Here is a 27,199-nt window from a genome sequence, read left to right as displayed (position 1 = left end):
CCTCGGGCTGTCCTGGTTTTAGCACTGAATGTCCTACGTCCCGGGAGACACCTTCAACCCAGGCAACAATGGTCACCCTATGGCACTAGCCTTCCAGGCTCTAACAACCACATTCTTACCACAGACCATCCCGTCTGTATTTGGATACAATCCAGGCGGGTTTTTCTCTGTCCGCCATGCTTTCTAGTTCTGTGTGAACAATGCCAAGTTCTAATTCAGGTAAAGGACTGGAACTTCTCATACAGAGTCTCCCCAGTGAATCTGTGCCACTATTTAAAAAAAAAAAAAAACCCATGCATGTAAACACATATATTTTAATTAGAGTTTACATAGAAACCACAAAAACAGCTACTAGAAAACATTCATTCTCTCCAGGAACAAGGTGGGGTTTGTTTTTTCCTTCGATTTTTATTTTTATACATTCTTGTGACATCTCCCTCTGTAGGGAATAGGAGTTTAGAAAGATCAGCTTTTTCGATGATTCCATCCTAAATATACATCCGAAACCACACAATATTGCAACCACCAGCGGGAGGGTGAAAAGCATTCTGTTAATACTGTTCTGTGTCCACAATGGTAAATATGGGTTCTCTCCCTCCCCCAGAGCTGATTTCTGTTGGCTCCAGAGCGACTGGTTTTAAAGGACCCGGAGCTGTGGGGCTGATCTGCACAGCGTGGAGCGCCTGCCCTGCTCCGAGACTGAGCAGCCAAAGACGGCTCGGGAGTCTGCGTCGGTGAGCACTCCCGGCAGGCTACTCTAGAAGATGTGCGTTCTAACACAGAGATATAAATGAAGGCCTCAGATACTTTCCAAATAGAGGTGGGTCGTGATAGGAATCATCTGTCCTCGTTAGTATTCATTTACCAGATCACAAGGCAGGGGAGGGTCATTAAACTAAGCCCACTCTGACTCACAGAATAGATTCTCCCCATCCTCAGTCTGTCTGGCCATCGAACCCGAAGGCTGTCACCTTGACCAAGAAATCAAGGTGATTTCTATACCTTTCTACTTCTACAAACACCGTCACCCACTACCGCTAACAAAATCAGCCCATCTCTGTACTAGAAATAAGGAGTCTCTGTTGGCAAAGCTGTCGCCTCTGGACCAGTCTGTGACAGTTACTGGCTCATCCGGCTGACAGCAATGGTTGAAACGGGCAAGTCAACTTTGTCTACCCCCGTATTTGGTGTTTGTCAGATCATCCTGAAAGCTTTGCTGCATCCCACCTCCACTTATTAAGACAATACACTCTCCCTGGACTATCGGCTGTTGCCATTTCTGGGGGCTGAGATGGAGGTCTTGGGGGCCGCAGAGCCACACTGTGCAACACCCCCCACCAATCCTCGTGCCATAACCAGCCCCCCCCATCACCATAACCCACTCGAGGCTGCTGTCACTTCGAATCGTTATTCCTCAGCTCACTACCGGCAGCTCTAACTTCTGTGTTAGAGGAAATACAGCTTCAACTTTATATGCCAGGAACAAGCTCGGATTAAAATAATGCTATGCTGTGAGAGATACTATCTTTGCGTGAGGCCAGACCTTTGCAGATGGAAGTCTTAAAAGCAATGCCCTTATGTGAAATAAAAGCACCCTCCCTCTAGTATCTTCAGCTCCGCGTATGGACTTGAAGGTCGGCACCCTGTGGCCCGGGGAGGGTAGGGCCTTTGCCTTCCTCCGGGGGCCCCTCCTGGGTGCTTCAGTGCTGGAGAGCCAGAGAGGGGCCCAGCTCCTTCCCTGCAAACATCTTCTTCTCTTCAACATTAGTATTCTCTCCCCTGAGCGAACAACCCCAATGGTAATGATTTCTGTTAAAACCGCAAAAACTTCCTCGAGGTCAGTGGTGGTTCGCCATCCCGAAGGCTCTGAGCTCAGAAAGACCTCGGCCCCTTCCACAGTGGGCTCAAAGGGCTTGTTTGGGGGGCACTGTCCGCCCTGTGCTCCCGGGGTCACTGCACGACCATCTGGGAAGCCAAGTTCTCATCCGAGCATCAACATTCTCTTAATGGTCTTTGGGATCTGCCTCCCACCAGGGAAATTCAATGTTTAGGTGCTTAGGGCTAACATGCAGAGAAGCTCCAGAACTTGGGTTGTAACAAAAAAGGCTATTTAGACCACACACTACTTAACCACCTAGTGCTGCAAGAAAGTACCCGAAGCTAGTTCCAAGGGTCATTTGCCCTGCACACGCGGGCCCAGTGCAGGGTTCTGGGACCTGTGCACACATAGCAGGTATATTAGGGACTTGAAAGATCACATTAGGCTGAGGCCATCCTCTTCATAAATAAAACACTATATATTTTTTTTCATAAAGCTCTGCACATAGAAAGCAATTCATTCATGTCTTAAAGTGAATTTAACTTTTTCCTAAAGATAAAAATAATTTAGAGCCTTTTTTTTCCCTAATGGAAGCAATCTGCCTCTTTCCTAGGATTTCTTTTCGAGAAGACTTAGAAAAATGTATACATTTTTCCTTTTCGATGCTAGTCTTACTACTTCATATGAGCACATGCAAATAAGATTGACTCGTAAATATACTACTTGGATTTTGTTACCATATAGGCATCTGACCTATGGATAGTTAATTATGATTTTAGACAGACATGAGGCATTTCTGTGACCAGGAGCAGAACTGGTAGAAATTGTCTCTAGGAGTGGAGAGAAAGCTCCAGGAAAAGGAACTTTGAAGACTAAAATGATAAAAAATATTTCTGTCAAAGTTCCAAACTCAAAAATAAAATTCCAACGCCTTTAAAGGCGTGAATTAATTTGAAACCTTTACAGATGATAATGTAAATTGACATCGCCCGTAGCACTCTGGCGAAAGAAAAAGGGGCGTCTTAATAAAGAGTGAGCCTCCCTCCTTCTAATTAGTAAAGGCCTCTGTGTGTTGCCATGTTACCAAACACCATTGAAAATGAAATATTTATCAAAACCAGTGTCCCTCACTGTCCTCCTCCTGATTGTCTAGATAGAGGAGGGCCACTTTCTTTTCATCCGAAATCACCGACCTTTGGTCTACCATCCTCTGTAGCTGCACCGTCTTGTCGAACTCAGCCTGCTCCTTGCCCTTTTCCCCGGGGACTTGGTGTCCATCCCCAGCAGAGCCCTGAAAGCTCCCGCCAGCCACCCAGGCCTTCCCGCCGCCCCCATCTCTCCAGGCACCAGGGTCAGGGGTGCCACATGCGGATGCTTCCGTCCCCACGGGGAAGACGACTGTGGTCTCTCGTGTCCAGCGGGGGGTCACCTCTATGTTACTCACGTCCACCTGAAAGGGAAACGGAGTGTCTTTGGGCCCCAGTGCCACCTGCCTTAGCAGTCTGTGGCTGTCTGCTCATTTGCCTCGCTCGGGGGAGCCCACTGAGCCGGCAGGTGCAAGGGTTTCAGACACGGGTCCTTGGAAGACCACCGTTCGGAGGTTCTGGATGCTGCGGGACCCAGCCCAGTGCACCTGCTAATGCCTGAGGCCTCTTCTGCCCCTGGTGCATCTCCCACACTGGCCTCCTGAGGGAACTGGGAACCGGCCCTTGGGAAGGCGCTCTCTCCGGTCATCAGGATCTCTCGATGCACAGAGTACCTACGAGCAGCCTGGCTCCCGTCTACCGAGCCCTGTCTGTGGGTACTGCTGTCCCATTCGCTAAGTGCTCCGGGCAGGGGGATGATCTGTTCAACGGCTGGATGTCCCCGAGGCTTGATTTTGACCTGCCCGATGCATCTGCCTTTCCCTGACCAAGCTTCTGTGACACCCAACCCCGTTCTGTCTGGGGCTGTGACCTAGATTTGCTCATGGAACCCCCCTCTAGGGCCGACCTGAAGGGGCCTTACAGAAGTCTGGGGACCCACGGACTCTTCAGTTTGAAGATAATCACTGCCCTTCCCCACCCTTAGAAATGGGGCCTGAAAAATAACTTCCCTTTCGGCGTGAGACTATTTGGAGCCAAACACACTGTACCTCCCCACATCCGTGGAAAGCTCCATGGGGCCAGGCTCTCCTGCACTGCCCCCCGCCCCCCCCCCCCAAACTCCTGAAAGGCAGGGACAGATCCTGGGAGGAAGACTTGACTTCGGATACTTGACTTTGGTCAGGATCCAGGGTGAGGTGCCTCCCAGACCAGGTGGCGCCAGCCAGCTGCCTGGCTCGGGTCACCTGACTTGGGTCACCTTCTCCACTTACCTCCACCACCTGTGCCGTGGGTCCCTCACGGGAGACGTGCTCAGTCCTCCAGATGCCAGCGGGGCCTACCTGAACGCGCCTGACAGACCGGCTCACATCCTCGAGCACGTGCGACTGGGCGAAGGCCCTAGGGCTGGTGACTTCCACGGTGGCCGACACGGGCCCCTGGGACGTGGCCGGCTCCGTGCTGGGGGAGGCCCGGCCGGCGTCGTCCTCCTCACCGTGGGGGCGGTACAGCTCCTGCGTGGCCCAGCGCCTGAAGCGGAGGCCGGCCCCCGGGCCCTCCGCCGCACTCTCCCTGTCTGGGCTCCCGGGGCCCGGGCTGTGCCGCCTGTCCAGACTGTCTTGTACCACTGACTCCACAACCTTCTCGATCTCCCCGGCTTCGTCTTTGCTCAGCTCCTCCAGATCTAACTGATCGGCATCCACGGTTTTTGAGAGGTTGACTTCAGCAACCAAGGTCACGGCCCTCCCGCCAGAGGTGTGCACTTTCTTGACGTCGACGGACACGTTCCCCGGCCCACCCTGACCCTCTCTGGTGAGGGCCGACAGCTCTTCCTTCACGCGCTCCGGAAGGCTCTCCTCCAGCTGCCCGATCACTTCCACCAGCTGGTGTCGAGGCTCCTTGAAGGCCCCCTTGATAGACATATGGATCTCGTGCGGTATCTTAATTTCCTTCTCGATGACTGTGGGTTCGGCATGGAATTCACCACTTCTAGTTTGTTCTTTCCAGTGAGTAGGACCCGTGTCCTCCTCCAGCGGAGCTTCCAAGACGTCTGGTGGTTTCACAACCGTCTCTCCCAAACCATCTTCCCTCTTGGTTCTTCTCCGAGACCCGGGCACAATCTCATCTTGCCAAGAATACCGGATGGTGGACTCTTCTTCAATGTGGATCTGCCCGTACACGGAGCCCTCGTCCCTGTCCTGCCCCCCGGGGTGCTCATCGGGCGTGGACACAAAGTAACTCTGCTCTCCCCCTTCCGAGTCGCCCGCCTCTGTGACTTCTTCGACGTGGGTTACGCTCTCGTGGGGCCACCTGGTCTTCTTACGCTGGTTTCCCGAGAACGTGACGTCTCCTCCTCTGTAACCTTCTTCCTCCTCAACAAGCCCCTTGGAGCCTGGAGACACATCGTCCACCTCCTCCACTTCGAACGGGGTAGAAAACTCCTCTGCCTTCTCGCCACTGACGTAGCTCATGGGTTCCTCGATGATCTCCACGTTGACGACCCTCGCCCTCCCCTCTCTTCCTTTCAGACCCAGGTTGATGATGTCTCCTATCATCTGCTTGGCCGCCTTTCCCTTCAGGTCCACCTCCTGAATGTCCTTGCTCAGAAGGTAGTCCAGGCCGGCTTCGTCTGACACATCGACCTCCTCCGTCAGTCTCGACTCCACGACTATCTCGGTCTTTGTTTTCCCGTCGCCGGGAAGCTCTTTCCTGTCCACGTAAGTGACCTTTGTGTCCGGAAAAGCATCAGCAGACACCTCTTTCTCCGGAGACTGGGTGAATTGCTTCAGGATGCTGGACACGATGTGTTCTGCTACGGTTTCGGTCGTGGACTCGCCCTTCGGCGAGCTGGCGGCGTCGCCGGGGCCCAGCCTGAACCGGGCCTCCCGGGTTTCCACGCCTCTCCCGGTACCGTCACGAGTGTCCTCCCGTGGGGGCGTCTGGAAAGCTTTCGGGGCCACCTGTGGCGAGCTCTCCCGGGAGACTTCTAGACTGATCGGCACCTCTCTCTCTCTCACGCTTTTCTCCTGCGCCGACTCCCTCCCTCTCCCCTTTTCCCTCAGCTGCTGGCTTTCTCTCATTCTTGCTTCTTTATCTAACTTTGTCAGCTCTTCCCACCTTAGGTTTCTCTCCTCCGAAGCCCTCTCTTTGGAATCGAACATTTTCTCTTCCCGCTTTTTCTGCACGGTTCCTGGCCTGTTTCTGTCTTGCTCCTTCGTGGCGTCAGCTTCTGTCTTTGTCACAACGACGGTCCTCTCACTCGACCAAGTGCTTTGGGAAGAGCCTGCCGACACGTCGCCCCGGGGTTCTCGGTAGGACTTGGGGGCCACAGCAGACTCTCGGGCCGCACGAGCGGAGGCGTCCTGCGGACCTGCGGTTCTCGGCCTCTCGGGGAATGTTTTCACCGGAGCTTCAGTATTTCTTAAAAGACTGTGTGTTGAAGAGAAAGTTCTGAAGTTGGTTGGACTCTTGGAGGTTTTATCATGCGAGTTGGAAGTTTTTTCGTAAGTTGTTTCCTGCCGGGTGGTAGTACGGGAAGAATATTCTGAACCCAGGAGGCCTCTTCCGGCTGCACTCCCAATGGTGGGCTGTGCCAGCCGGTGAGGGCGCCGCGTCAGGCTGTGGCTGAAGTTGGCTGCGGGTGCTTTCTGCCTCGCAAACCGATTCCTCTCATTTTCCCTCTGTAACACCGAGCTGGCGTATCGATAGGATGTGCTCCTGAGCTCTGCAGAAAAGGACAGGGATCATTACCTTCTTTCATCCCAAAAGCGTCACCACAGGTCAAATCCCATCGCATCATCATAAAAGCGTACTGTCACAGCAGAAAGGGCGTTCTAAATGAGAGACTGTCAATCTCCAAATCATTTCATCTGGTGGTTTTAAAAATCCCATTACAATAAAACAGCACGACACGTGCTTCGAACCAACACCTTTCTCTGGTTACTGGTCTGAAAACGTCATGGATCTTCACAAACGTATCAAAGGCGTGATCGTAGAGCACGGTACACGCAGCAGAGAGGCCCAGGGTGCCTGTTTCCGGGACTGAGATGTCACAATGTCATGGTAATTTGGAAAACATTCATTTTGACTTTGTTGACCTAAGTTTCAGCGGATTAGAGCTTTAGTACAGGATTACTAAGCACCAGCGAGCATTGCCCCTCCGCCATCCCATGGGCTCTTATTTGCCGTTGGTTTCCACGTTGGGCCAACAAGCCCTGCAGAATTTAACTTTTTCGAAGGCTCCCTGACTTCCACCTTTACCCTTCTATTTTTACAAACTTCTCACTTGATAAGGAGAAAGAGCCGGAAGCCGACCAGGCACCAGCACTACGGTCTGTTTTAATGTCAGAATCCTGGGTGTGGGAGGCCAATCACGGGGCTCCCTGCCTGGCGTGGGGTCACCCACAGAGGGTGCTACCCTGGGCGTGTCCAAACTCCACGGCTAGGGGACCCGCTCTTGGAAGTAGCGGCTGGTCTTTAGATGGTGCCCGGAGAGCGCCCCCTGGTGCCTGCCACACCCCATCTGGCTGAGCCAGGGAAAGCCTACTCCCCCAGCTTGGTGTCCCCGTCATGGCAGCCAAGGCCAGGGGGCCCTTGAGGACAGATCCCAGGACACAGGAGAGAGGCCAGGCCAGGACATTTTCTATGAAGATTCCTCTTTTCAAATCAACATACTAATCCTAAACAGAGATGCTCCGGAAGATGAACCCCTGGAAAAGTGCAGGAAACATCTGGTTTTTAATTAAGGTCCACGGAGAAATATGAAAGATGACAGACTGGTTTCAGGTTTTATCACCTCGTGGGCAAGTGGCCAGGATTATTCTAGACCATATTACAGGAGAAACAAAAGCGTCTCCATAAGCACTGAGAAATTCACTACATAGGAACACATCTGTACATGTACTCAGTGAATAGTTAATGGGTATGTATATCATACAGGACAGAGAATGATCTGGAAGCTCAAAGCTTCATGAAAGATTTCATCGCCCGTCCTCTTTCTTCTAATGTTCCTTGCTTTTGGCATAATCTGTAACTGCCAGACTAAGTTTAGTTTACAAATACTGTCTCTGTATCCTTTAAAAAGCTTGACAAAACAATCAAGGAATGAAACAGAGGCTCCCAGGAGCCCTCCTGCTGAGCTCTTCCTAGACCGGTGACCACAGCTCAGCAGAGATCCATTAAGCCCTGGCCCTAAACTGTTGGTTCCCCTCCCAGTCTGGCCCTACCCCTTTTCTCCTCTCTCCCTTCGAAGTGAAGACTTATGTATCCTCAAGTACAAAATGTAGCTACGTAAACCTTGAAATCGGGGGAACGGTATCTTTGGCTTTTGTCAACCTTACTGGCAAAATCAGAAGGCAAACTTGTCGGATGCTGTCTACGACCAAATCCGAACCAGTCACAGATACCTGGAACCAAAACGGTGGTTCTCAACCCAGTGACCTTTCAAAGCTGTGAAGTGCCCAAGAGGGATGCAATTTTTGAAAAATAAGATGGACAGTGTTTTTTGTTTGTTTATTTTAAATCTGCCATCTATCCAGATTGGCTGTTAACCAAATGTTCTCCGGATACAAGTACCAAAGACAAGCATTCCCAAAGCACCACGATTTTGAATATGGTAACAGTCAGGGAGACTGAAACCCTGCTGAGTAAGCCGGAGACTGGGCGTATTGTACGTAATTCAATCTGTCCTTCCTTGGCCAGAAAGCCCTTTAAATTCCATAGGGTTTTAAAAGCTTTTTTTTTCCCCCCTAAAGTCATTCTACAGGTTCTTAGGGTCCTCCTAACGGATGCTACCCTGTTCTGTGGGTTCTGCGGCTACCGGGAACATGAGCTTTATTCTGCAGCCTCCGGCCTCCATCAAGACAGACCTCAGGGCTCCCAGGGACACTTGCCGCATACACCAACCTGACCTGCCCAGGCCGACCTGGGGCAATACAAATGGTGTAACCGTTCCCACCTCTGCCTCTCGTGGGGGAGCAAGTTCCAGAATGATGACTCCATGCTTCACAGAGTAATACCTCCCTATACTTGTGTTAAAGCTTTAAGTTTTCAGTGTGTAAAGGGCGGTCCCTCCAAAGGGTGGGATACACAAGCACCTGCCCAGTATCTCCCCTTCCCTTCACCCTTCCCGCCTCCATCAGCCCCTTCGCCTCCCTCCCACTACTGGCCAGAGGAACAAATGAGTTTCCTAAGCATTTCCCCACACATTCTCATTTACATTCCCATTTAAACCATGACCTGTTAAATAAAATCTATTTGGTACTTGAGAGAGGGATGAATAACGCTCACCTGAAAAAAAAATCCTATCTAACCCCAGTTCTTCCAGGCAAATGATGCTTTCCGATTTAACCATTTAATAGAATGAAACTGTTCAGATGGAAAATATCCTAAAATTAAATAATTGGCTTTTCTTCTATTTTTACCTTGTGGTATGTTTTCAATGCGCTCAGTCAAGATTATCTCTGGATTGCTCTCGCCTTCCAGTAAGGCTCTGTAAAAATAATTAAAACAAAAAAAAAACTCATCAGGAAACAGAAGAGTGAGACATGCTGCTATAAGTCGCAGTACATAGTACTTGGTCGGTGACCCCACTGCCACAGTGTCTCGTGTTTTAGGACTCGTGTCTGAAGATACGGCATCATAGGGGTGTGAACCCCACTCGGTGGGCCTGGCTGGACAGAGCGATGAACATAAAGAGTGATGAGGGCTACAGAAGTTTTGGAGAGGCAAGCCCTTCTGGAAAACCCTTCTAAACCCAGGAGGAGGGGAAGAAGGAGATAGACCAGTGAAGACCGAGGAGGAGAGGTCAGGGGTCTGTCTGGCTCCTCTGGGAAGCAGGGAGGGGCCCACACATGGCAGGTCACCCCAGGCCAGAGGGCCCCAGGCCAATTAAACCCCCCACTGGAGTCCTCCTGGAGTCCCAGGTTGGGGGGCTGATTAGGAGCAGAGCAAGGACTGCCATCTGTTTTTAAATAAGGCAGCAGGAGGGCATGTGTGGTTTTCACGCTGGGTTCTCTGGGGACATCTTGGAGCTTAGGGGAAGGAGAGAGATGGAAAGCCGTCAGGCAGACAAGGAAAAGGCAGAGCAGTAGACCCCCCCCCCCCACCAGCACCACCCCAAGGGGCCTCGGGGCATCCACAGAAGCATCCCCTTATCTCCTTTAACAAAACAGCAAAGAGCACTTGACTGGGTGACCCCTTCGGCCACATCTAGAAGTCTGAAATTGCAGACTCCCCCTGAAGCTGTCATTCCCATGCACAACCGGGAGCCCCGAGGACAGAGTGCAGGGGCCGTAGGGCTGGGACAGCTCAGCATCGGTCAGCACCAGAGGCCCGTCACACGGAGAGACCCCTAGGACGCCGGCTGCTGCGGGCACAACAGTTGTTCGGTCGCTAGAGCAACGTGGGAAGTCATCACTACCTTCGGTTCCAAGGAGTACACCATGTATGACAAAGGGCAGCCAGAAGCAGGGCCCACTCGGAAATAGCGGTAACCATGGAGAGCTGGGCACCAAGACAAGGCAGGGCCGCCAGATCCAAGCAGGGACTCGGCGGTTCGGGTAAACCAGTGCCAAGTTCCATTCCCGCTGATTCAGACGTGGGGATCCCCGCGAAGGCGAGGACCCCACAGGCAGGTGGAGGGCAGCCAGGGAGGGCCCCCCGCCGCGGGGAAAAGTCAAGAGTGGGACTCCACTCGAGGGGTCCATGGGTGGACCCGCCACGGAGGCAGGGACTGAGGTGCACACAGGTGCACGTTCTGGAAGATGAGGGGCCGGGGCCGCAGCCCTTCCAGTTGGGGCCAAAGCCAGGAAACCGGACACCAACCCGTGAATCCCACACCCTCCTGACCCAGCGTTTTAGGTTCCAGGAACACAAATAGCCTCCATTGCCGAGAAAATTCTGCGGTCGGTCAGTGTATAATAAGGGGAAGGGTCTGCGCCTGAGGCTGAGGGCTGGAGAGGCGGGGGGCCACAGCGCAGGGGGCGGGGCTTGGTGGGAAGGCCAAGTTCCACCTGAGGTCTTCCCTCGGCCCACTGGGCGGGGAAGCTCCGGGTCCACAGGGCTTCTGCCTCCTCCAGCCGCCCCAGCCAGGACACAAAGTACCTGTGAGGAGACCAGGTCAGCGGAGAACTCAGTGGCAGGGCAGGGGGCTGGGGGACTAGTTTCCCTCACCCCTCAAAGAGGATTGCTTTTGCCCTCTTTCAGGGGAAATCCAAACCACCATCCAGTTTCAGCGGAGTTTAGGACCCTGAGCAGGACGCACTGGTTACCTGGGAACGGCTGCTAGTCCCTCCCACCCCAGGGATGTGTGTGGTCAAGGGCTGGTCACCAGGCCCGGCTAAGACTGGGCACCTAGCATGGCTTGGACACTCCCCTCGGCCACCTCTGGAAGCCGTTCTAGCAGCCCCCACACAGGGCCAAGCATCCGGCTCTGGGGTTAGAGGACTGCAGGGCAGGGACAGCATCTTGGCTAAAGGCACCCAGCTCCTTCCCCAGGATGGAGAGTCTACTGGGACCCTGGCAGCCTGGGCGCCCCTGCCAGGCCCAGGACGACGGCATTGTGTACAAACTTTCAAAAGAACAAATCCTGTGGCCAGACCCCCTGGACTATATTAACACGAGCACATTCAACATCTTTTGGTGACTTGCATCCAAACGCCTCTCTGGGGCTCTTCCAGAGCCTATGAAACTTCTCCTGGGCAGGAACCCAGTCCTACTCTGCAGGGCTGGCTCCTAGAGGGCAAGGGCGTGGGTCACCTTCCCCACCCCAGCACCTGGCACAGGGCCTTCCGGGCACCATCGAAGCACCCGTCGTTTAATTCCCACCTTAATTAGCAGATGCCTCTCATGCCACCCATGACATCCTGCCCTCTGCCAGCACAGCTCGCAGGACTAAGAGGACAGAGGCACAGATGACATCGCTCAGGAGATGCCAGAAATTTCCTCAAAAGCTCCAAAGGGCACATTTTTAAGGAACAGACTCATGCAGCTTTAAGAAAAGGGTAGAGCATTCCCTGGTTATTTTGAGAGCACTGGAGGAAAAAGGCCTCCAAGCCGTGGTGACTGTGTGAAATGCCAACCCCCTGAATCACGAGCTATTAGGGAACGTTTCATACAGCCCCACAGCTTGGCGGCCTCTGAAGCAGGATAATAAGCAAACACGTGTGGGAAAACCAAGTCCCCGGCCTCATTAAGGTGTCCAAGACCGCTCCATAGCGCGTAAGTGAGCTATAATGTGGCCTCTGGCCAGGCTCCAGGCCCTAATAGACCCCACTGGTCATCCGAGCAGAGCCCAGGGTAGGCTGCGGCTCTCTGTCCAGGATAGATTATCCTAATGGAATTTCAGGGCGTGTCTGCTGTTATTCTGCCCTGGGGGCACAAGGCACGGCCTGTCCCCGATAAATGTGGACAAAGGGAAGAGGGACAGTTGAAGGATGTTTCCAGAAGGGATGTCAGTGCAGCCAAATGGGATGGATCACAAAGTGCTTCCCGGCCAAACACAGGTGGGGAGTGGTGGGAGGAACAGGGGATGGGAGCTGGTAGAAGCCTCAGAACGGTCTCCCTGGCCTCTCAGCTCCAGAGAGGGTGGGGAACCCCCTGCCACCTTGACTAGAGCAGGGCTGGGTGCGGAAGGGGAAGCAGGGAGAGAGGACAAGCATCGCCATCCGAATTGGAAAGGTCCTGCCCCACACCACGGGCAGATAATGGAAGATAATACTGAGGCCATGCTGCTTCTGGTCATTTCCTCTGTGCTCAGCTCTAAACCACATATCCAAAGGCATTCATCAGTTCTAGAGACTGAAAAAAAAAAAAAAATCAAATGATAGACAGACCAAGATTACTAATAAAACAGAGAAAAAGCAGCACTGGGAGTGGTTGATGGAGAAACTTCCCGAGCCAGGAAGTTTGTCTGGTTTCAAATCCTGCGCCTGCCGCTTCCTAGTACTGCGACCCTGGGCAAGCCACTCAAACCCTCTGTGCCTCAGTTTCCCCACTGCTGAAATAGGCAGCATTCACAGGTGTGTGGCGGTGGCTATTCTGGAAAGTTCTCGCAACAAAGGCTGTCACAGAATAGGGGCTCCATCAATGGTCACAGTCATTGTGATCATCATCTTCTACCAGCCCGAGAAGAAAGCTGACTTTCAGTTGAGAAGATGATGGAAAACCTAAAATCCTGGTGGACGGAGAGCAAGCCGTTTCTGTAGTGATGGCGGGAGGGCTAACAACCAAGTGTACGGGTTACTCCTCTCAGCCACCTCTCCTTGAAACTACGAGATTTTATAAAGTTCAAGCATTTTGCCTAATAACCAGCTAAGTCTCCGTGTTAACACACGGTTCTAAGTTTTCAAGAGAGCAGGACTTAATTTAACAAAACAAAATGGATTTCCCCAAGCGCTGGAGAAATTCCAAAGAATAGTTTTCCTTTGAACAGGTGCATGAAAGGGGGAAGGTGGGCCCCTTCTCGTTAGTCATTATTTCATTATCCATTCATTATTATTACACAATAACGCAGGGGCCGGAAATATCATTACGACAGGGAAATTGCCAGCAGTAAGCATCATCTCTACTGCTTTATGAGCGGTCCAGATCGAGATGGAGTATGTATTTCCTCCAGTTGAAATACTGTTTCTTCTCCCAGCCAGCAGAAGAGGAAACAGGAAGCGCCTACGTCCCCGCTGTACAGACACACAAAGACCGTGTTTTGACGTCGTTGTGTCTGACCTAACCTTTTATTTATTTTTATTTATTTTTAAAGATTTTTATTTATGTATTTATTTGCCAGAGAGAGACACACACACACACACACACACACAGTGAGAGAGGAAACACCAGCAGGGGGAGAGGGAGAGGGAGAAGCAGGCTTCCTGCAGAGCAGGGAGGCTGACAGACATGGGGTTGGATTCCAGGACCCTGGGATCAGGACCCGAGCCAAGGCAGATGCTTAACGACTGAGCCACCCAGGCGCCCCTGACCTAACCTTTTAAAAGGACTGAGCCCGAAAGCGCCCAGGCAGCAAATCTTTGCATTCCATTTTCATGTCTGGCCAGCCAAGACTCCCTTCAGCATTTTTCTTTTGAAAAATGGTCTGGCTCTGCTTTCCATTTTTTCAGGTGACATTTAGAAAACCTGTTATGTATTTGAGCCCCAAAACCTTAAAAAAAAAAAAAGGCTCTCTTTTAAATTTTGAGGGAGAAGGCATATCTGTCTCCCATTCTGAAAGCCAGGACGGGTCTCTTGCGTACACGGTTTTCAGAGCCCGCGGTTTTGTGGGTTTGGGACTCGGTGTATTCCTGGGTGAGCAGCTGCTTCATGGAGAGGCCTGGCCTCTGGTGGTCTGGTCTGCCAGAGCACGTGAGGAGCGGCCGCCTTCTCCCAGGGTTCCAGCCAGGAGCCTCCCAGTCCCCTCCCAGTGCTCTTCCCAGCCCGGCTCCAGGCCCTTGGTCAGCCTTCTCGGAGGCTCCCTTGGCCACCACCCTGTGAGCTCCTCCCACCTGAATCTCCACTGACTGCAGGGACCCCCTGAGGCTTCCCTGCACCCAGTCCTCCTGCATGCCAGTGGCCAGGGGCCAGCAGGCTCCCCACTGCCCTCCCCCTGCCTCCCCCCCCACCACAGAAAGTCCACCTCATCTGCCTCCTGTCCCAGGCCTCTGCCCAACCGCCTTGCACTCTCCTTCCTCCCCCTTGTTTTCCGATCGGACTCCCCCACCTGGAGCTCCTTCCTGAGTCCCTTCCTGCCCCTCCACTTCTCACTGCTTATTTCCCCACCCCCTCTAGGCCAACTCAAATCTCACCTCTTTTGAAAATCTCTCCTGCCAACCTCGGCTGGAAGCTCTCGGTCCCGCCTCTGAACTGTCTCTATCTGACCCAGTAAACTGTAAGGCCTGAGTGGACCGGTCCCGCCCCCCCCCCCCGTGCGCCCCCGACTCCCCACAGCCCCTTCTCCTGCATGTCTGTTCACATCCCCACCATCCTTCAGGACCCCAATCAAGCTCGCCTCCCTCCTGAAGCCTTCCCGGATTCTCACAACTCCCTTCTCCCCCCAAGAAATCCGGCACTCGTGTGTCTTGCAAGGCATTTGTTTCTAACGGTGTAGGGGGGAGGGACTTAGGTCCATGTGGCCTTGTCCACAGCACCTGACCCTCAACGCCAACCCCTACTCTGTTCTGTAGGTTTGTGGGCTCCTCTGAGCTGGCGTGGCGCCCTGCCTGCCAACGTCCTGGAGGAGCCAGAGGGCACAGGCCCTGCTCACAGAACACGGCCTCGCAGCTGTGGCTCTTGCCCATCCCTCAAACACAGCCCTCCAGGCCAGGCCCCCAAAACCAGGCCTGCCCGGGAAACCCAAACGCCTGGCAGTGGCCACAGATGCCACACTAGCTCAGTCCTTGGGTTCTCGCCCAGACGACCCCTCTGCCTGGTCGCGCTCCCCACGTGATCTTTTGGAAGCCCGCACTGCAGGCCTCATCCACCACCCCCCGCCACAGCACCCTGCACACCACCCGGCCTGCCCATCATTCACCTGCCTCTAGGCCACTGTGAAACCGGCTCAGTGCCTTCGGGATGCTCCTGCGCTGCTCTGGTGACAGTGGCGGACACCCTGAGTCACCAGGGATCTTGTCTGGCTTTGACCAGAGGGTCTGGAATGGGCCTTAGAGTCTGCATTTCCCACCAGCTTGGGAAGCCAAACGATGCCAATGCTGTCAGTCTGTGGGCCCCTGGAGCAGCGAGGCCCCGCAGCCGTGGTTCTCTACCCTGGCCACAGTGGACAAAGTCTGGGCCCTTCCTGTGCCAAGCTGATCGGAACATTCAGGAATGGGCCCAGGGGCCGATGCTTTAGCAGGTTCTCCAGCTGAGCCCCAGGTGCAGATGAGGCTGGGAACCACACTCCCCTCAGTGCTCCACGTAATTTCACTGGGGACAAGCGGACAAGGGCAAGCCCTGGCTCCTGGGGCTAGCCCACCTTCTCTTGTACTCCCCCTGGTGTCTTGACCATCAGCCAGCCCCAGATTACCGCCCGTTGTCCCCTGTGGTGTGGGAGGAGAGGGCTCGTTCTCACACTCACCTGCCGAACAAGGTACCAGTGTCTTCCCGGGTCAGTGACTGGCCCACTAGGTTTGAGGACATCCTCCAGCCTTAGACGCTGGGGTTTGCTTTGTTCGAATTTTGTTATTTTACTGAATTGCATCTTTACTTACAAACTCTACGTCTACATTTAGTTAAAAATGACACTATTCTGTTATCAGTGTTTCTTATTCACTGGGAAGGCCAACCGGAAAGGGCCCATATCTGGGTTCCGGAATGCGTGTGACACTTGAGAGCTGGCCCCAGCAGAGCTGACAAGTCCCAGCTGTACTGGGCTGGGCTTCTAGCTCACAGGCTCCTCAGCCCCATCGCTTACACGTGAGATGCTAAGTCAACACACCGACATCAACTCCGCGGCCGCGGGGGATCGGCCACTGCAGGGAAAACCTGGGGCAAATCCACCCGATCTGGGTCAGGAGCGGGAAGCTGTGCCAGCCACACCATCAGCCACCCCTGGCCCCTCTGGACAGGGCTGGAGGAGTCGCACTGCACCGGGCCCCGGGCCGTGGTCCCCAGGAGGCTGACGGTCCCTGCTGCCCTCCCTGGGGGAGGTGTGGAAGGAAGATCAACTCCCTCAAAGACAAGGTTTATAAAGATCAAGCAGGCACCTGTGAAGGGGTCAGAAGAACAAAAGGGCACTAACACAAACATGCATGTTCACCCCCATTCTCAGAATTGGGGCAGCAGGACCGAACACGGGAAGAGTCACATAAGAGATGCCAAGGGCTTCTCTGCAGGACACAAGGCAGTGACAAAAATGCTAGGCGCTCGGCTCGTACAAAGAAATGGGTTATGTTCCACTGCCTGTATGTCTTTTCGGTCTGTGGGCATCTCCCAGACTAAATCCTGAGTGCTGGGAGGCAGGGAGGCAGGCAGCCGTTCTAAACCCTGGGCTCGGGATCTGTGGCTAGGCAGGGCCAGGCTCCTCATTTTCCCTGTGCGAACTTGGATGTCAGAAAGACAGACAGTGAAATCAATCACCCGCTTCCCTGAAAGTACTGCGGCCTTCTAAATTCCGAGCAGGAAGCCAAGTCAATCCCTAATTGGGTTAGAGCAATGCCACGAACAGACAGAGGCCATAAACTCTGTCTCGGCCAACAATCAGGCTGCCGACGTGAGCACAAAGGCTCCGCATCAATGCCCTTGAAAAAAGCTCCCTGACGATGCCCTTGAAAAAAGCTAGGGTGTGAACAACTACCAAAAAGTTGCGTCCTGGATGCTCGGGCAAGATGCCCAAAGGCCCTCCAACTTCTCACGACAGAGAACGAGGGGCAGGACCGAGCAAGGAAAGAAAGGGCTCGAATCCCAGAGGGACAAAGCACGAGATCAAAGTCTCCAAATCCAACCTACGGAACTATTACGACAAGGAAGATCCAACTGCCTCTGCACAGAAAGGAGTCACGTGACATGATGTCACCTAACACAGGCACAGCTGTGGGTCTGCTGGGACAACCCCACATCTGCTCTAGGCCGGTGCCAGTTTGGGGCACCTCCCACCCCAGGGTCACTCCATGTAGCTCCTGGGACAGTGGGCCCTTCTAAGTTCCAGAGTACTTTTCCCCCCCAACCAGGGACAGGGACAGGCACATGGCCCAGTGGAGCCAGACTGCAGGGCCCAGGAGTTCGGCTGAGATATATGAGCAAAGAGCCCCCTCCTCTGACCAGGGGGGCAAGACCAGAAGGACAGAGCCAGGAGCCGGCTGGGGCCCAGCCTGCCACAGTATGGGCAGAGCCGAGAAGGGAGAGACCAGGGAAAGCAGCAGGGACAGTCACTGTGGACCACATCCAGACCTACTGCGCCGGCAAGTGGGGACCTTTTCCGTCAAGCATGGAATAAATGCCTTTGTTGGCTTGAGGCAGTCTGAGAAGGGCTTGGGTCAGTCCTGATTAATGCTTCCTTCCCCCCAAATGAAGCCTGTTTTGAAGTTTTCCTTATTAGTAATTCAGATCACCGGACCCAGCTTGATTTAATTTTGTGATTTTCCATCCCATGAGATTTCCAAGGAGACCGTGAGAGATGGCCCTTGAGAAGGACGGGCGGGCTGGGGCCTCCTCTGTCCTCTCTCCATGCCCTGAGCCCCCTCCCCTCCGCAGGACGCAGCCACATCACGGCGCTCAGAGCAGGGACCCGGGAGAGCCCCCAGTGGCTTGCCTACCTCTCTGTCCAGCTGGGGCTCTTCCAAGAGCTGCTGTGTCCTAGGCAGGCCTTGCCCCTTAGGGGCTGCATCGGGCTGAGGTCAGGGACTGCCCAACAGCCTGCTCCCTCTTCCCTGACGGTGAGAAGGGCCCTGATGACAGGCTGACTGAGGCAAGTCTTCCAGAGAAGGCACGGTGAGGCTAGCCCAGGGCTGCAAGGCGGACCACCTGCACACCCCAGCCAGACATGCTCTCTTAACCCAGGCCACTTGGCCGTTAGGAGAGCAAAGTCATGATCAGGCAGCCCACAGGGAGTGCTGAAATGCGCTTGGGCTCTGTCCAGGCTCTGCCTCCCACCAAGGGAGGGGACCTTAATCCCTTCTTAGCCTCTCCAGGTATTAACGCCCCCCCCCCATCTGTTAGCAGTGATGCCGTCAGAAGATGGCATTTACCACCCCATCTTCTTCTCACTTGCGGAGAGGCGGGGTTTCCAGAGCTCAGTCCCACCCACGGCTGATTCATGCTCTGATGTCCCCTGGGAATGAAGGGGGCATTGTGTCCACTTCACATGATGTAGTGGGCAAGGCACAGATCTCTCACCAGTCTGGGCCCCTGGCCTCCAGGCCACCTGCCCTCACCAGCGAGAGGGGCGAGTGGTTTCTACCCACCAGAGACGGTATCGCGGGCAGTGAGCAGCCGCAAAGTGCTTGCGCTGTGTCTCACAGGCAGTAAAGGCTCGAGAATGTTAGTGGCTGGTACTGTCCTTCCAAGTGGGAAATCTGGGTATCTCAAAAGTCCTTCTGCTGTAAGTGCCTGAGATCTGCCCCCCTCACCAGTCCTCACAGAGCATGAAATCTGCAGGAAACACAGGGCACCACCCCAACCAAAGACCGCTTACCCCCGGGGGCAGGAAGGGGAGAGCCAAGGAGCAGCATCGCTTTCCGGACTGTGTTCTCTGCCCAGCCCCCCATCTGTCCCCTTTAAGGGCGTTGAGACTGTTTCTTCCAGAATGCTCACCCCCAGTTCAAGTCGTCATCTTAATAAAGCCAGCTGCCTAGAGGACCAGGCTTGTCTTCCGGAAGAAAGGCAGTGCCTCAAGGCCAAACCCATGGGGAGTCAAGTCAGAGCCCTGGGATTTGAAGCAAGTGTGATGGGCACTCGGAAGTGGACTTTTTGGGTCTGAGTCCTGGCCCCCCACTTTCTAGCTCCCTCACTTCTCTGAGCAAGGTTGGTCCCCCTATAAATGCTGTACCTAATTCCTAGGATCCAAGGAGTCGACAGGTGCGAACCTCTTGCCTAGTGCCCAGGACACACAAACCCCAGGCAAGGGCACGAGTTCTGTGAGCCCCATCACAGGGAGGGTGGGGGGCATCTGCTCGGCGGTCTAAGTGTGGCACCCACCCTCCTCCTCTCATTTTGGCCCTGTACTCCTCGCCTGGCCATGCCAGGGGTCTGCTCTCTGATCATCACACGGCCCCAGGGACTCCAGAGGCTACGGGAGATTTCACCCAAGCAGCATCCTTACCGGTATGTGGCCACCTCCAGGCTGAGGCTGGTCTTCACCTGCACGAGCTCCTGGTAGTCCCGCAGCCGGTCAGCCATGGCCAAGGTGAGGGCCGCCTTCTCATCCTCCAGGCAGGCTATCACTCTCTAAAGAGAACAAACGGTTTTTAGATGGGAGGGCTGGAGTTCTGCTTGGTCAAACTGAAGGTACCCACGGTTCAGGATGCAAAAAGGAGGGAAAAAAAGTCTCTAGGCTTATAAAAGACACAGTCATTCTAAGGGTGATCTTAAATACAGTCTCTCTTCCCCATAGAAGTTTTCTTTTAAAGAAATGAAATCTTGCCATTTGCGACAACGTGGATGGAACTAGAGGGTATTATGCTCAGCGAAATCAGACAACTGTCATATGATCTCCCTGATATGAGGAAGCGGAGATGCAACGTGGGGGGTTTGGGGGGTAGGAAAAGTATAAATGAAACAAGACGGGATCGGGAGACAAACCATAAGAGACTCTCAATCTCACAAAACAAACTGAGGGGGGCCGGGGGTAGGGGGGTAGGGAGAGGGTGGTGAGGTTATGGACATTGGGGAGGGTATGTGCTATGGTGAGTGCTGTGAAGTGTGTAAACCTGGCGATTCACAGACCTGTACCCCTGGGGCTAATAATACATTATATATTTATTTAAAAAAATTAAATTTTTTTTTAAAAAAGATGTTTTTTTAAATTATTATTATTGCGTAGGGACGATTTTGACAGGGAACTGACTGCTCTGTTCCCACTCTCTAGTGAGAACGAATGGTTAGAAGTTCCTGAAAGCATCTTTGTCTTTCAAACATTATCCAGCTGCTTAGGAAAGTCAACACCGCCAACCGGTCTACAGGGATCCTCTTCAAAGCGAGCCCAGACCACAACACGGGGCTTTCACAGTATCTGAAATGGAAGCCCCTTCAATTTGAAACACAATTTCCCCCCAGACACGTAATTTCCCCCAACACTAAGCAGGTTCTCTCACCGAGCTCTTTGTTTCACCTAGAAAAGCTGCCCTGGTGAGACAGGAGATCCTCAGGGCGTAAATATCAACGTGGACCAGGATGTGACTCTTTCTTGACTATGCTCAGAAGACATCATTAATGAGCACTCCCTCCCACGGGCTCCTATCATGCTCACAGCCCTTAGGGCACGTCCACTCACACCTGGCTAATTACGTCTGCCCGTCTGTCCCTCCCAGCTGATGGGCGTGGCCCGCTATCTCGTGCATCCCCCATCTCTAGAAAAGCGCGCATCCCCTACAAGTCACCCTGTACACCATCAGTGAACTGCACTTGAAATGATCACGATAATGCCTGTTGCCTCCTTAAAAACATGCTATTTTAAATCGACACTGTCTTTGAGCTTGTAAACACAGCGGCTTCGTCTGTACCATTTTACGGTTTCACGTCAACACTTCAGAGTTGCTCTGGGGAATAATTAACTGAGCAAATATTTAAACACTGAAATGAGTCCATATTCTTTAACTTCTGGTTTGTAATGGAAAACAGCCTTATTTCTGAAGACAGTTAACTAAACTGGCTACATTTTTAGACATTGATCTTTGGGGAATTCAAAGAAGACAGTCAGGAGAGGGGATCTGTTTCCATTCCCTTTGTAATCCCTCCAGCAAAGGCACCAGGCGATACGCTGAAGGTCTGCAGTAAATATATAAGATCCGCAAAAACCGACAAATTAAGATCTCACGCTGGATCCACCACTTTAAACGATGCGTGATTGGCATGTAAATAATCCTACCTCCCTAAGAGTTCTGTATCAGCTAATGATTGTTGCTAGGTTCTCTTTGTGTATATAAAGCACGCTAAAAACAAAAACTGAAACCATTTAAGTTTGAAAGCTGAGGAGTCAATTTAAGAATCTCTAGCTAGGATCCCAGGGTACATCTACATTAATACTCTCCAAAACTGGCATTGTAAGTAGATAGTGAGGCTTGCCTAAAGCAGACCATTCCAGTCTTGACTTAAGTGACAGGGCTGCCAAAATTTAGCCGTGATATTTAAACATTCTTCGGGCAAGTCTTGGTGTTAAAACCCTATGTCCCCCCATTTTAGAGGGAGTATAATCCTGAGTACACATCCTGACATTACACCTCTTCACTGCAGGAGATGAAACCTGAATATCAAAACTCGGAAATCTGTACTGATCTTTTTCTTTAAAGAGAACTTCAATTATTGTCAAACTGTTTAGGGAAAAAAAAAAAGTTATCACAAGCACTCGGTTCTCTATCCATGAACATCCTGAGGAGGTCAGAATCCCCCTGCCATGCCAAACCACAGGTAGGCACAAAGACTGTCTCTTCCCAGAGGGCACAGAATAGATCTGCCCCCCACAAAATAGGAGGGGGGAGAAAAAAACCCACACTGTGTTGAAGTTAAAATAAGTATAGTTCCAACCACATTTCCGTGTGATTCAACTCTCCCAAAACTGTCAAAGGAAAATGACTTGGCTTTTGGAAGCAGGAACGTAAATAAGACCTTTTGGCTCCGGTCTCCATAGAGACTGTAACCGATCCTGCTGGTTGAAGCAAGCTTCGGCTTGGCGTCGACTTTGCCAGAAGTTTTCGAACCAGAGTTCGAACACCCAGCACTGCTGATTCTAACCAAGCAAGAGCAGTCCCCCACCTAACGGTATAAAAGCTGGGGAGAGAGGTCACCTTTTTGAGTTGCTATTTCGGGAACTTCCGGAGGGCATCACGGGTGATGATGCAATGGAGGTCTGTACCAGGGACAGCGTGCTGCTGGGCGGGTCCGAAGAAAACTCCTTGTCCTCCCCCAGCGGGAGCTGCTCTCAGCTGAGCGAGTCCCACGGACAAAACAGGAAGAGTGCGAATGTCACGGTCACTCAGAATCCTGACTGGTGGAGCTCGAGGGATTTTAGATACCGGGACGACCTCCCTGACACATCAAAACTAAAACTAAATGCATCTGGAATAACAAGCGTTAATAGAAGGCTACATTTTTTTTTTTTTTTAAGCTCTAGTCCAGATAATATGCTCAACTGCAGACTCAGGATGGTATCTCTCAGTATGAGGTGGGCATCTAAGAGGCATCTCAGAGTGAACCCTGATCTCCCACCCAGATGAGCCACATCTCCTGCTCCCAACGCCCTTCAGCAACGAGCACTCCTTGTTTTGTTTTTGTTTTTCCCAGTGGTTCAGGCAACAAGTTCTAGAGTCGACTTGGGACGTCCCCCACCTCTTCTACTGCCTCCAACCCACTGAGGCTTCGACCTCAGAGGACAGCTTCCTCTCAGCTCCTCATGGCTGCCCCTGGTCCAAACCTCCAGCCTCTCCTGCCTTAATTAGTACAGAGGTCCCCTAAAGAGTTCTCCCTGCTCCCAACTCTTGTCCCACACAAGCCCCAGAGCAAGGACATTCGGATACAGCCGGTCACCAGTCACCTCTCCTCAGTGTCACCCATGCTCCTCAGAGCCAAAGCCCAAGTTCTTGTAGAGGCCACTCTCCCCCGCCCACCCCGCCTGGCCACACCCGCCTCCAGGACACCCTGTGCTGTTTCCACCTCAAGACCTTCAAAGGCAAGGGACTTTCTTCTCTGTTTTGTTTTGTTCAGGCTATATCCCCGGCACTCAAGACCCAGGCTCGGCCCACGACGTGCTGTCGCGGTCAGATGAATGAATGAACCCAACGTGGGCACCCTGAGAGCTGTTCCAAAAATGGGGGAACAGAGACACAAACGGGGGCAGAGCCAGAATTCAGGCCCAGGTGGGGCAGCTAACCCCTCCCCCCTTCCGGTCAAAAGAAATTTCTCATTTGGTCACATTTTGGGGACTTGGAAGCCTTTTCTAGTCAGCCTCAAAAGGCTAAGAGCTCAGTCTCATAAGCAAAAATCCAGTGTTTATAGGGGTTGGGGGGGGGTCAACCAAAAATGTCTTGAGTTTTTGTCCAAAGCTTCTTCCAACAAACTGGGAGACGGTGAATTACTCGGGCTTTAGGTGATCACAACTGTATACAAAATGCTGGGGACTTGGATGTCAGTTCAGCAAACTTCTCTCTAGCAGATCTGGGGTGCGGGGCCCAACACACAGGCCTTCGGAGAAGAGCTGCTTTTCCCAGAAAGAGAGCTCCAGCCAGCGTCTGGTTCTCTTGGGCCGCAGAAGAGGCCACGAGGCAGGGAGACAGTGGGCACTGAGTGGGGGAGGGGAGGGTTCCCACTAAACCACAGCGTAGGCAAAAAGTAAACGAAACACAGCTGCCACGAAAACTATTCTGACAGCCGGCTGGAAGGATCAGAAAGTGTTTTAAGGTTTCGGATGGACGGGCACCTCTGGGCCAGCCCTTAGGAAGAACAATTACCATTATTCTATGAAGGCAGAATGCTGGCTTAACGTTTCTCTTTGATGGAACAGAGAAGAAAGGAAATGTTGGATCTGGGGTTAGTGGCTCAGACACTGGCACCTGAAAAGAACATATGTGCCTCAGTTTCATCATCTGTGAAATGGGGCTCCTATTAGAATCCACCTCATAAGATCCGGCTGAGGACTAAGAGTGCGTAGGTAGGTATCAAGGGCCTGGTTCCTGGGGTATCTGGCATGTGAGAAGCACTTGATAAAAACTCTTAGTAATGAAACATTCACTACAGTATATTAGTTAAACCCAGTTTTATGATATGTTCAGTCTCCCCAGAGTGATCTTCTATAGAATGTGAAAAAATCGAGGGCTTGGGGTTAAATCACAGATACTCTTTAACAAAATCCCTAGTATTTTTACCTTAAAAAAAAAAAATACTGATGGGGGACGCCTGGGTGGCTCAGTTATTAACATCGGCTCTTCAGCTCAGGTCATGAACCTGGGGCCCTGGGACTGAGCCCTGTATCGAACTCCCTGCTCAGCAAGAAGCCTGCTTCTCCCTCTCCCACTCCCCCTGCTTGTGTTCCCTCTCTCTCTCTCTCTAGGTCAGATAAGTAAATATAATCTTTGGGGAAAAAAATGCTAATGGTTTGGTGTTGAATCTTTGGGATGCAATTTGAAATTCGCTGGCTTTAAAGCTAATTGGGGAAAGATCTGAGCTATAGATAAGGGCATATTCAGTGCGGTGAAACATACAGATTGGAAGTGGAAAAAACAAAACAAAACAAAACAACAACCAAGTCCCGTCGACATTCCTTGCTCCCTACTTTTAAGGCAAAGACGGTAATTCCAATGAGAGAGGAATCACCAGACAGACTGCTGAGTCTAGTCCCCCCGACTAAGACCCCAGAGAAGGCACTTCCCCGGTGGGCCCCTCCCCCATTCAGACTGCGTATCCCAAGCAGAAATGAGCCAAGCAGCTCCCACTGCAAGGGAATGGTGAGGAGAATGCTTTTGAAAACTATGAGGCAGAGGCCCAGCAAAACCCACATTCCACAAGATTACATTCCAAACAATTTCGTATTGTACTGCTTTATAGGATTTCCCATCTAGACTCCAGCTTTTTGAATACTGAAACCCTAAGGCAGTGCTCAAGACCTAGGAGCAGTCCATAGATATTTGCTGACTATTTGTGGACACCTGTCACATCACCACGGTCCTCTGTGTTCCCTTTACTCCTGCATTTAAACACACACACACACACACACACACACACACACACACACACACACACACACTCCCTCTACCACAAACCTTTAACCCCAAGCTACAAATTATCCCCTTAAAATATTTTTGAATTTTTGTGGGTGTTGTTTTAAAGTGTTGTCCTGAGAACTACTGATGGTACGATTTGGGGATATTTTCAATTCTGGCCTCCAGGAGCCAGGACCAGGGCCCATCCTAGTACCGCACTGGGACAATAACCGGCCACAGGTGTCACCCTGTCAATGTCCGTTGGGGCTTTGCTTCTCTGAAATAGTAACTGTTTATATCACATCCTGGGAGCAGCCCCTTTCCACAACTTTTCCACTACCCAGAGATCTGATGTCTGCTGGGGAGACTTCGAGAAAAACATCCCCGAAGGATCTCTTGCCTGCATGAAGGCGGCAGCCCCTCCCAAGAACGCACAAGGCAGGGGCCCAGAGAGCCAAACCCGCCGCCTCCTACTGGGAAATCACTCTGGCAAAATAAAAACCGTTTTACGCTATGATTTAAGTTTTCCCCAGGGGTGCCCTGCCGCCAAGGGGCTGTCATTTTGAACAGCTGCCGGTCGGGACTTGACGTTGCCGAGACACCTCCCAACACCGAAGGAACGAGCTGTCGCTTCTGAAGTCTTTTCTGGAAGTCGGGGGGCTTCTTGCTGGACTTTCATGTGAATTAGGTCTACGAAACACGGGAAGTTGAAAGGGAGCCTAGAGCTGGCTGGGTCCTGGGTCTTTTAACAGTCTGCACCCGCTCAAGGCAAGATCGAAAGAAACTGACAACCTAACACGATGACAGGGACGGGATTCTCCACCGGGACCCGCCACCCGGCACTAGCTGACCCGCAAACCGCGCTCCTCTTCCGACGCAGAGCGGGGGACCCCCCTTCAGCGCGCAGCTGCCAGGGCGGGTCGAACTCCCTCTGGCCCGGCCCCCCACTCGCCGGCGGCGCCACGCCCCGGGCGCACGCAACGGGTCCAAGCAGCCCCGCCGCCCCCCACCACCCTGACCACAGGTAGGGGCCCGGGGTGGGGCCGTCCACCGCGCACGGACCTGCCGTTCCTCCGCCTGCAGCTCGCACTCCTCCTGCACCCGCCGCAGCTCTTCCTCCAGCAGTGCGCGAAGCTGCCCCAACTCCAGCGCCTCGCGCCGCAGCGCCTCCGCCTCCTGCGCGCACAGCCGCGTCTCCTCCTCGGCCTCGCGCCGGCTCTCCTGGCCGCGCCGCAGCGCCTCCTCCAGCTCGCGCACCTCGTCCTCGTACATCTGCACGGTGTCCCGCCACGACTCGGCCACCAGCAGCGCGTAGCTGTCGTGCACCTCCCGCAGGCGTTGCGGGGGCGCGGCGGGGCCGGCGGCGCGGACCCGGTAGCTCATGGTCAGGCGGGCGGCGCGCGCGCGCAGCTCCCGCACGTCCTGCTCGTGGGCGGCTTCCAGGCCGCGGCGCTCGGCCTGCAGCCGGCCCAGCAGCGCCTCGAGGGCGGCGCGCGCGCCCAGCGCCTCCTGCAGCTCGCGCCGCTGGGCGCCCAGCTCGGCGTCCAGGCGGCCGCGGGCGGCGCGCTCCTCCTCGCCCAGCCGCTGCAGCTCCCACAGCTCGCGCCGCAGCGCATCGCGCTCGCCCTCGGCCAGCGCGGTGGCCCAGCTCAGCTCGTCCAGCTGCTGCCGCAAGCCGCGCGCCTCCTCGGCGAAGCGGGCCTGCCCCTCGGCCCACAGGCCCTCCTGCCCGCGCCGGCCGCGCAGCTCCTCCTCCAGGAGCAAGTTTTCGCGCTCCAGCTCCCGCACCCGGCACACGTAGTCGTAGAGCCGGGCGTTGAGCTCCTGCAGCTCGGCCTTCTCGGGGCCCGTGTGCAGCCGCCAGGACAGCATCTTGCTGGGCGTACGGGGCTCTGGCTGCCGGCCGGTTCCCTCCTGCCCTGGTCTTGTCCCCTCTTCTGAGCCGCTCCGGCCCCGCCGCTGCCCGGGAG

The 27,199-nt window shown here is 53.5% G+C and overlaps 1 protein-coding gene across 1 annotated transcript; it reads right to left on the bottom strand.

Annotated features, from left to right (window-relative positions):
• Positions 1-294: 294 nt before the first annotated feature.
• On the bottom strand, positions 295-27,199 carry SYNM (synemin). Its single transcript, XM_080808298.1, has 5 exons — positions 26,292-27,199; positions 19,643-19,767; positions 9,324-9,391; positions 4,176-6,625; positions 295-3,269 (listed from the first exon to the last, which is right to left on the bottom strand). Exons 1-5 carry the CDS (start codon positions 27,099-27,101, stop codon positions 2,931-2,933), a joined length of 3,792 nt encoding a protein of 1,263 aa, XP_080664424.1. The 5' UTR covers positions 27,102-27,199; the 3' UTR covers positions 295-2,930.

Source organism: Martes martes, assembly GCF_963455335.1.
Source record: "Martes martes genome assembly, chromosome: 7".
Classification (NCBI taxonomy): domain Eukaryota; kingdom Metazoa; phylum Chordata; class Mammalia; order Carnivora; family Mustelidae; genus Martes; species Martes martes.
Note: the sequence above shows the minus strand (reverse complement) of the source record. Positions and strands in the feature narration are given on the sequence as shown.

Excerpts from the sequence above, each read along its gene's own strand:
- SYNM (XM_080808298.1), bottom strand. The coding sequence starts at position 27,101 with ATGCTGTCCTGGCGGCTGCACACGGGCCCCGAGAAGGCCGAGCTGCAG. Across the intron at positions 9,392-19,642 it reads CTGGAGGTGGCCACATACCG|AGCCTTACTGGAAGGCGAGA; the intron begins GTAAGGATGCTG and ends TTATTTTTACAG. Across the intron at positions 6,626-9,323 it reads CATTGAAAACATACCACAAG|AGCTCAGGAGCACATCCTAT; the intron begins GTAAAAATAGAA and ends CCTTTTCTGCAG.